Here is an 11,017-nt window from a genome sequence, read left to right on the forward strand (position 1 = left end):
CAGTTTGTTGGCCCACTGAAAGAAAGAATAATAAAGTGTTAAACGCATTAAAAAATAGAGCTCTCAACTACAAAAACAGATTCACATTTACTTATTAAGTTATAACGGGACTATGTAGATATATATCTCTAATCTCTTGAGGTTGACCTCTTCCAAGAAAACCGTATTACTGCCAGAAACAGAATGCTGTGATTAGTTGTTGGATTTGAGTCACACTTACAAGTCAATACAAGGTTTCATATAAATTATTGGTATAGCCACCCTTTTTTCGCTGTTGCCAAAATGTAATCTTTCAAATTTTTTAAATTAGAACCATTTAAATTCAAAAGTAAAACATCCTCACTCCACCAACATCCTATCCTTATTACCCTGACATTACTAGTTAAAATTAGTTGAATATTCTTCTACATTTTTCTTTGCTTACATATACATGTTTATACAGGGTTCATTTATTTAACAGTGGGTTCATACTATATACATATACACACATACACTATTCTATAACTTGTTTTTACTTAAGATAATCAGAGTTTTCAAGCCAATGCATTTAACAGATATACCTCTTCATTTTTAGTATCTGTAATAATGTGGGCATGCCATAGGACATTTCTGGGTTTTTGCTATTACAAATAATACTACAATTATTACTGTTGTATATTTCTTTAAATACTGGTCCTTCGGGCTTCCCTGGTGGCGCAGTGGTTGAGAGTCCGCCTGCCGATGCAGGGGACACAGGTTCGTGCCCCGGTCTGGGAAGATCCCACATGCCGCGGAGCAGCTAGGCCTGTGAGCCATGGTCGCTGAGCCTGTGTGTCCGGAGCCTGTGCTCCGCAAAGGGAGAGGCCACAACAGTGAGAGCCCCGCATACCGCAAAAAAAAAAAAAAAAAAAATACTGGTCCTTCTATTTCTATCAGATAAATCCCATGAAGAAGAATTTCTGGGTCAATTAACAGCATTTAAATAAATATTGTTATGTTAAGTTCCCAAAAAGCAGTGATTTCTTACAGACTCACCAATAATTTGAGGGTCCAACTGAGTGGAAATTAGTGGAGAGCATCTTTTCATACCTTCACTGCTGATTTGCATTTCCCCTTTTGTGAACTGCCTGTTCTTGTCCTTTATCTTTGATTCTGTTGGACTGTCTTTTTCTTAATTTGTAGAAACTTATGTCTCTTATCATACAAAGCTTTTTAAATTTATGTGCAATAAAATCCATAATTTTTTCTTCCATGAACTCTTAATTCTGTGTCTTGCTTGGGCCTCCTACGCTATATCTCCTATATTTTTTCCTAATTATTTTATTACAATTTGGTTTTTGTTCTTATTTTACACTTAAATCTTTAATTCATCTGGAATTTATTCTAGCAATGTTATGACTTAGGAGTTGTCCCAACACCATTTATTGAATTATCCATCTATAAACGCCTCCTCCTAGAGTGACCACTACAAATAGCAAAGATGACAGACTGATAAAATTCCTAGAAATTCTTAAATTTCACTAATGGACGCAAAGTTCCAAACTTATTAAAAGCAGGTCCTCAAGATACTAGAGACAGGGACTTTCCTGGTGGTGCAGTGGTTAAGAATCCACCTGCCAATGCAGGGGACGGGTTCTAGCCCTGGTCCGGGAAGATGACACAGGCTGCGGAGCAACGAAGCCCGTGCGCCACAACTACTGAGCCTGCGCTCTAGAGCCCACGAGCCACAACTACTGAGCCCACGTACCACGTACTGAAGCTCACATGCCTAGAGCCCGTGCTCTGCAACAAGAGAAGCCACTGCAATAAGAAGCCTGCGCACTGCTCACTGCAACTAGAGAGAAGCCCTCACGCAGCAATGAAGACCCAAGGCAGCCAAAAATAAATAAATAAATTTAAAAAAGAAAAAAGATACTAGAGACAAAATAAGTATTATCCCAGCTTTCATGAAGCTTGCAATCTAGTGGGAGCTTCCCTCTCTTTTAGAAAACAGTCTTTAAGTGAAAAAAGGAAAAAAGAAGTATATGTTCACACAAATGCAATGAAAAACATTTTGGCAAATTCTGTAACACATTCAGTACTTTCCATTTCAAAAATACTACCTTACTGTAAATGTACCTATTTATCCTTGTGACTGAATATTTACCGTACTCACCGTGAGAATACTGCTAGGATGTTTAAGATTAACTCCATTTAAAGATTAACTATTACCCATCAACCTACACCTACAATCGTCTCCTCACTTTCTCAACAATATGTAATTTCTTTCACTACAGTAAGAACCTCGATAACAGAAATACATTATAAATCTATTTACATCAGTCATGTTCAGTCCGTCAAGTCAAAGGTGCTTCAAAAAATTCATGTAGACTTAAAAATGTGTCAATGAATCCTAGAGACGTAGCAAATGATAATACTGTGCTGCTCGGAGAGGAAACTTCAGTGGCCACTCAAATGACAACGGCGACTCACTAGTGACCATCACCTTAAACTTCAGGTCCCACACCGAGGCTGCCCCCATACTTAATCACTGAAGCTTTCGGAAGCCCTGCCCCTGTGGCCACGCCCCCACCTTAATTCCAACCCACAGCGTTCTCCACGCACCCCAACACCTCCAGACCCAGTGAGCAGCTGGACAAAGCAGTGCCCAGGAAAAGCAGATGGAACTCCCAGTCCTACCGGGTGACCTTGGCCAAGTTTCTCCCCCTCCGTTTTCTCATCTATGAGATGCGGCTGGTACTCAGTGCCCACCTCCATCCCCAGGCCTGGGTTCAGCGTCTAATGCTACAAGGCTGGAGGAAACATGCAGTCCTAAAGCCCACAGTGCTCCCCACGACTGCCCCACGCCGGTCCCCGCCTCCGTCCGGGTCCGCGGCCATGCACGCTACCTGCAATCTGCGAGACGAAGGCTTCTGCCACTAGAGACATGTCGTCTGGGCGGCCCTGGGCCCGCGGTTCCTACACCCCGGGAACCTCAGCGAACTCCTGCGCAACCCGGCGATTTCTGGCACCTAACAGACCTGGCCCCGGCTGAGGCTCGGACTAGCAAAGCCCACTCCCGCGGCGGCCGGGGCTGCTCGGGCGGCGAAGACCCCAAGGTTACCGCCAGGCCAGGCCAGGAACTTCCGGCGCAGCTGATAGCGGCGAGCGAGCACTTCCGCCGACCCCGCCTCTGACTCCTCCCAGCGGTGCGGTTCCGGGGTCACGGCAGCTGGGGGCCGCCGGTGGGCGGGGGGAGGGGAGGGAGAGGGGAGAAGGGTGTTTGATTCCCGACTCCAGCCTACCCGGCAGGCGGGGGTACCCCAGAGGTTTTCAGTTTCCTTTCTAAGCGAGGATTTTGTAAGCAAGTAACTTTTTTTTTAAAGTCGTTTCAAACAACAAGCGTTTGTTTGCTCTTGATTGTATAGGTTGGTGATTTTTTTAATTCTATTTTTTATATAAGTTTTAAAGGTTAAACTTCATTTACAGTTATTATGAAATATTGGCTATATTCCCCGTGTTGTATTGATACAGTGCATCCCTGTAGCTAATCTTACACCCCGTAGTTTGTACCTCCCACTCCGCCACCCCTGTATTGCCTCTACCCGCCGCCACTGGTAACCATTAATGTGTTCTCTACATCCGTGAGTCTGTTTCCTTTTTGTTATATTCACAAATACAATATTTGTTGTATTTTTTAGATTCTACAAATAAGGGATATCATCAAGGCAAGTAACAGTTTTAAGTGTCCACTGGATACTAGGCACGTAAAATATATATACAGTATTCTATTTCATGTCATCCTCTAGATGACCAATAAGATGATGTTATTGCCATTTTACAGATAAAGAAACAGGCTTAGGGATTTTAAACTGCCTGCGCAGGGAGTCCACTCAAGCCCAGATTCAAACCCACATTAATTTCCTCTGTTCAACTATACTGTTAGGTTGATTAGTCCATGGACAGACGTTAGTGTTTATTTCTTTATTCAAACATGCTTGCCAGAGAGAAGGCGGCTTGAGCAGCACCTAAGCTAAAAGTTTGCCCTTCATCTCTGTACACCTGAAATGAAGCTCATCTTGGAGAATAAAATACTCTAGTCACACACTTCAGTTCATCCCTTTCAGGGGTAAGAGGGGCCGGAAGAGGAGACACCTAAATCCCATAGGTGACTTTTTACCCCTTAACCTAATAACTTTTTAAATTATACATAAACAATTCAAGAAAAATCAGACTATATTACAGATTTAGAGGAATGAAATATTACAAGTGAAACAGACTTCAGAGATCATCTGGAGGGCCAAAGCCCCTCTTTCACTGATGATAAACGGGTTCAGAGTGATGAGGTGACTCATTTTAAATCACACAGTAATTGGAAATCCAAGCCATAGCAATTAGGCAAGAAAAGGAAATAAAAGAAATTCAGTTTGGAAATGAAGAAGAAAAACTGTCACTATTTGCAGATGCTATGATATTAAATGTAGAAAACCCTAAAGACCACAAAAAAAACCTTAAACTAATAAATGAATTCAGAGAAGTTTCAGGATACAAAATCAATACATAGAAATCTGTTGTTTCCATACAGTAACAACAAAATGTCATAAAGAAAAATTAAGAAAACAATCCCATTTACAATTCCATCAAAAATAATAAAATAGGGACTTCCCTGGTGGCACAGTGGTTAAGAATCGGCCTGCCAATGCAAGAGACACAGGTTCGAGCCCTGGACCAGGAAGATCCCACATGCCGCGGAACAACTAAGCCCGCGTGCCACAGCTACTGAAGCCTGCTCACCTAGAGCCCATGTTCCACAACAAGAGAAGCCACCGCAACGAGAAGCCCATGCACCACAACGAAGAGTAGCCCCCACTTGCCGCAACTAGAGAAAGCCCGTGCACAGCAACGAAGACCCAACGCAGCCAAAAATAAATAAATAAATAAATTTATAAAAAATAATAATAATAATTGATTTTTAAAAATTGAAGAAGACACAAATAAATGGAAAATATTCTGTGCTATGAATTGGAAGAATTAATATTTCTAAAATGTCCATAATGCTCAAAGCAATATACAGATTCAGTGCAATCCCTATAAAAATTCCAATGGCATTTTTCACAGAAATAGAACAAACAATTCTAAAATTTGTATGGAACCACAAAAAACTCCAAATAGCCAAAGTAATCTTGAGAAAGAAGAGCAAAGCTGGAGGCATCATGCTTCCTGGTTTCAAACTATTTATATTACAAAGCAGTAGTAATCTAAAGAGAATGGTATTAGCATAAAAGCAGACACATGGATTAATAGAACAGAATAGAAAGCTCAGAAATAAACCAATGTATATGTCAGTTAATTTATGACAAAGGAGCCAAGGATATACAGTGGGGAAAAGACAATCTCTTCAATAAATGATACTGGGAAAACTGGACAGCTGCACGCAAAGGATGAAACTGGACCGCTACCTTACACCATACACAAAAATTAACTCAAAATGGATTAAAGACTTGAATATAAGACCTAAAACCATAAATCTAGAAGAAAACATGGGTAGTAAGCAACTTGACATCAATCTTGGTGATGATTTTTTTGGATTTGATACCAAAAGTAAAGGCAACAAAAGTGAAAATAAACAAGTGAGACTACATCAAACTAAGAAGCTCTGCACAGCAAAGGAAACAATCAACAAAATGAAAAGGCAACCTACTGAATGGGATAAAATATTTGCAAATCATATATCTGTTAAGGGGTTAATATCTATAATACATAAAGAACTCATACAACTCAATATTTTTAAAAAATATGATTTAAAAATGGGCAGAGGGAATTCCCTGGCAGTCCAGTGTTTAGGACTCTGTGCTTTCACTGCTCAGGGCCCCAGGCTCAATCCCTGGTCAGGGAACTAAGATCCCACAAGCTGTGCAGTGCAGCCAAAATAAAATAAAATAAAGTAAAATAGAAATGGTCAGACAACTTGAACAGACTTTTTTCCAAAGAATACATACAGATGGCCAACATGAAAAGATGTTCAACATCACAAATCATCAGGGAAACGCAATTTGAAATCACAATGAGATACACCTCACACCTGTTAGAACAGCTATCATCAAAAAGTCAAGAAATAGGGCTTCTCTGGTGGCACAGTGGTTGGGAGTCCGCCTGCCAATGCAGGGGACACGGGTTCGTGCCCCGGTCTGGGAAGATCCCACATGCCGCGGAGCGGCTGGGCCCGTGACCCATGGCCGCTGAGCCTGCGCGTCCAGAGCCTGTGCTCCGCAGCGGGGGAGGCCGCAGCAGTGAGAGGCCCGCGTACGGCAAAAAAAAAAAAAAAAAAAAACAACAACAACAACAAAAAAAAAGTCAAGAAATAACATTGTTGCTGACGATATGGAGAAAAGGGAACCTTGTGCACTGTAGATGAGAATGTAAATTGGTGTAGCCACTATGGAAAACAGTATAAAGTTTCCTCAAAATAATTAAAATTAGAACTACCATACAAACCAGCAATTCCAATCCTGGGTGTTCATTTGAAGAAAGCAAACACTAACTCGAAAAGATATATGCACCCCCATGTTCACAGCATTATTTACAATAGCCAAGATTGGGAAGCAACCTCAGTGTCCATCAGCAGATGAATGGATAAAGAAGATGTGGTATTCATATATACATGCGATGGGGTATTATTCAGCCATACAAAATAATGAAATCTTGCCATTTGCAACAACATGGATGGACCTTGAGGGCATTATGCTAACTGAAATAAGTCAGAGAAAGACAAATAACATATGATCTCATTTATAAGTGAAATCTAAAAAAAAGAAAGAAAGAAAAGAAAAAAAGCTTATAGATACAGAGAACAGATTGGTGGTTGCCAGAGGCGGGGTGTAAGTATTGGGTGAAATGGCTGAAGGGCGTCAAAAGGTACAAACTTCCAGTTATAAAATAAGTCAAGGGGATATAATGTACATCGTGGTGACCATAGTTAACAATAATGTATTGCATATTTTAAAATTGCTAAATCTTAAAAGTTCACATCACAAGAAAAAATAGAATAAATCTTAAAAGTTCTCATCACAAGAAAAAACTTCTGTAACTATGTATAGTGACAGACTGTTAACTAGACTTATTGTGGTGATCATTTTGCAACTGTACATACAAACATGGACTCATTTAGCTGTACATCTGAAACTCATATAATGTTGTATGTCAATCATACCTCAATAAAAAAAGAATCACACAGTACATTTAAAAGTCAGATAGCTTACTAAGTTTCTGCAAAGAAACCTGATATTCCAAAAATTATTGCCCATGACATTTAGAAAGCAATGTCTCCTTTCTTTACGCTTCCATAGGTCTCTAAAACTGTGTGACAGTTTATTGTTCATATTTCTGCCTCCTTAACTAGTGCGTTAGTTTCATAACAGATAACCACAAACTGAGTGGCTAAAAACAGTAGAAATTTATTCTCTCAAAAATGTGGAAGCTAGAAGTCTGAAATCAAGGTGTGAACAGAGCCATGCTTTCTCTCCAAGCTGCAGGGAAGAATTCTTAGGGAATTCCTCTTTGTAGCTTTCGGGGGTTGCCAGCAATCTGTCCTTGGCCTTCTTTGGCTTATAGACACATCACTCAAATCTCTGCCTCCGTCATCACACGGTGTTCTCCCTCTGTGTCTATGTGGGCACATTTCCCTCTTCTTATAAGGCACCAGTCATTGGCTTAGGGCCCACCCTAATCCAGTATGACCTCATCTTAAATTGGTTTCATCTGCAAAGACCCTATTTCCAACTAAGGTCACATTCACAGGTACCAGGGTTTAGAAATGTGTACATATCTTATTGGGGGTGGGGGGAGGGAACACAGTTCTACCCACTGTACTAGATAATAAATTTTTAAGGATAAGTCATCAATATTTGTATCACCCTCTACAACTAGGAAACTTGTTAAACTAAATTTAACTTTACCAAAAACTCACGGGGACATAAACATAGTAGTGTTTAAGAAGTAGCATCGGGCTTCCCTGGTGGTGCAGTGGTTGAGTCTGCCTGCCAATGCAGGGGACACAGGTTCGTGCCCCGGTCCAGGAGGATCCCCCATGCTGTGGAGCAGCTGGGCCCATGAGCCATGGCCGCTGAGCCTGTGCGTCCAGAGCCTGTGCTCCGCAATGGGAGAGGCCACAACAGTGAGAGGCCCGCGTACTGCAAAAAAAAAAAAAAAAAAAAAAGCAGCATCTTCTCTCTGGCTGAGATTCAGAGTTGCCAAGAGGCAGAGATAATAGGTTTTTTCTTGTGCTGAAGGATTTTGAAGGACTTAACACTGATAGTAAAGTGTATGTATGCTATGCCCAGTTTCCTCCTCCTCATCCCATGGATGACATTGACCAAGGGAAATGAACTGTTCCGGGTACTTTGGTGTCAACTGAAAGAAAAATTTTCAGTTCCTGTCTGTTCTCTCACAACAGGGAATTATATATAACTTTTAAAAGTGAAGAATATCCATCATCTGTTCAAGTTCTATTACCAAGTTTAGTTTGTCACCTTTAAAAAGCTGAAGATAGAATGTTTTGACTGCTTTTTGACACAAGCAGGGTTTTTTTTTTAAAGAATTCTCCATATCATAGACTCTGTGTGGGAACCTGAACAAAAGCCCTGAGAAAGTGCTGAGGATTTGGACTGGCAAAAACAAAACCAGTCCAAAGGGCAGAGGTGAGCCCCAAAATGGAAGAGAATGGCAAGAGCCAGGGACTGGGCACACATGTAAGAGAAACAGAACAAGATTAGAAGAAAAGGAGAATTCACCCTCGATATTTCAGTTAAGCGTCTATGACTTGATGCGTGGTACATGGATGAGCTGGGCTGGCTGAAAGGTACTGCGTTGGGACTGACACCAATCCTGTTCTAGCAAGCTTTCGAGAAAAAAACAAAGATCTGCTGGGGAAACTGTCTATGCTCAACTCTTTCTTCCCTGTAGCCAGGGAAAAAGAATCATTGGCACCATATGGATTCACTTTTTCTCCCTGACTGATGGTTCTTTGCTTCCCAAACAGGCTAATTTGTGCTGGAAAGAATCTATAAATGTGGGAGGTCTTTATTACTAAAAATTAAATCCAATAAAATGCAGATGTCCTGACGGTGCCCACAAACAAGCTGTCTTTGTAATAAATAGCCAACTGGAGAAAATATATTTATGCATCTGTATTAGAACAACTGTCAGATTTAAAACTGAAGATCTGTTTAAGATCACCACAATTAGGGAACATACAAGAAAACAAGCCACTGGAATTTCTAAGAATGAGGTTATAAAACAAAAGTGCTAGGAAATTCATATGTTACTAAAAGGATAATCACACAATTATTTAAAATAAAATATTAATGCATGACGCTAACAGCCTTACTGTTTGCCCTAACAAAATCACTCTTCTTGCAAAACTGTTCCATCAATGTCATTTTCATGTCTTAATCTGGATTTTATATTACCATGTTAAATTAAAAATATATAGTGATCATGATGAATATATGCTTTATTAAGCTTAAAGTACTAAGGCATTTTATCTTCATTTCATTTTCCTGTAGCAGAATGTTAATATTTTAAATGTAAATATTTTCTTTTTTCAAAAATGCCTGCAAGAGAAAATTTGAGGCTGAGATTTCTTCAAAATTATACTATTTACTTAAGAATGATATAATAAATTCAGGTCTTTTTTTATCAAATTAGTTCCCCCCAACTCCCATCAACAGAATTAACTATGATTAATTCAATCAATCCAAATAGAGTGCTAATATAGTTAAAAACACTAAGGTAACCATGTTATGCACCAGAGCTTTTCTGTTCATCTGTTAACAGTTTTTACTTCTTTAAAAACAATGGAACTGTAGGCAACTATAAGCAATCTAATATATTACAGAGATTTTTTTTTAAGGGTACAGAAATGTGACAGCTGTTGGTTCTTATCTCTCTCAACCCCTCTTTCCCGCATTTTGTTTAATTCCTAATAAATCATGGTCAATCCAGGACTATTAGGTTCTTACCTCTTTCTCACTTTCTGATCCCACCCTCCTGCATTTTAGGTTAGCACACCCTCATATGAACTGCAAGTCTATTGGCCTACACTTTGGGAACTATCTACATTATCAATTCTAGTGGGCCTAGATTCTTCGAACATTAACTGGTTATCAAAAGAAGTGAAAATGCTTAATTTCCAAAATATTCTGCAGAATATGTATGTTACCTCATTTTCACAGCTTTACGTTATTCTCGGGAGCTGAGTCTCTTAACTATATCTACTGAGGGTGCTCTTCACTGGTGGTGGATAAAGGTCTTATCTACAGTTACAGGAACTGAATGAGTTAGGACTTTTCTGGTTGCAAGTTATAAAAACACAATTAAACCTAACATAAGAAAGTTTAAGTTTTTTGCCTCAGAGTGGCAGAAAAGACACGAGAGTAATTCCCAGAACTAAATGAAGAGCTCTAGGAACCAGGACCTTAGTGCTTCAGCTCTCTGTCTCACCACCTCTCATCTCTGTTCAGCTTTATTATTTTTTTTATTGAAGACACACCTTCTCCCAGATGGCAGGAAAAGTAGCTGCCAGCAGCACTGACTTAACATCTTCCTAGTTGGGCAACCCCAATTTCCTTAAATCAATCCCAGGGAAGAATGATAATTGCTTGGATGTTCTCACCTCTGGATTAATATTTTGTCCAAGTGAATGGGTTCAGTGATCAACCAGGCCAGGGAGAAATGGGACCTGTTATAAGAAGGAAAAATGGAAGAAAAGATGCTAGGAGCCAAAACCATAGTACCACAGTCTACAGTAAAACTCAAGAGTGCTACACTGTGGCTGCCACTTGCTTTAAAACTAGAAAAGCCATTTAAGCTCTTTGGTATTTTTCATTTCCACAAAGGGGATAATAAAATGTAATGACGCCTTAACTACAGTCTCTGAGGTGGGGGAAGGAGAAAGAAATTCAGATGATTGTGTTAACTAAAAGGAAGAGCTGAGGATACCTTCAACAAGTTATATTTATTATTTATGTATATTTATTATGACATTATTATACTTACAGAG

General features: G+C 39.8%; 1 protein-coding gene across 1 annotated transcript in view; it reads right to left on the bottom strand.

Annotated features, from left to right (window-relative positions):
• Positions 1 to 3,123, bottom strand: part of MTX2 (metaxin 2) — a 63,444-nt gene extending 60,321 nt beyond the window's left edge. Inside the window, exon 1 of the mRNA XM_081243055.1 lies at positions 2,868 to 3,123. Coding sequence (XP_081099181.1) covers positions 2,868 to 2,907 — 40 coding nt within the window. The 5' untranslated portion in view covers positions 2,908 to 3,123. The remainder of the gene's footprint in view (positions 1 to 2,867) is intronic.
• Between the last annotated feature and the right edge of the window lie 7,894 nt (positions 3,124 to 11,017).

The sequence above is a fragment of the Mesoplodon bidens genome (assembly GCF_964165515.1).
Source record: "Mesoplodon bidens genome assembly, chromosome: 8".
Taxonomy (NCBI): domain Eukaryota; kingdom Metazoa; phylum Chordata; class Mammalia; order Artiodactyla; family Ziphiidae; genus Mesoplodon; species Mesoplodon bidens.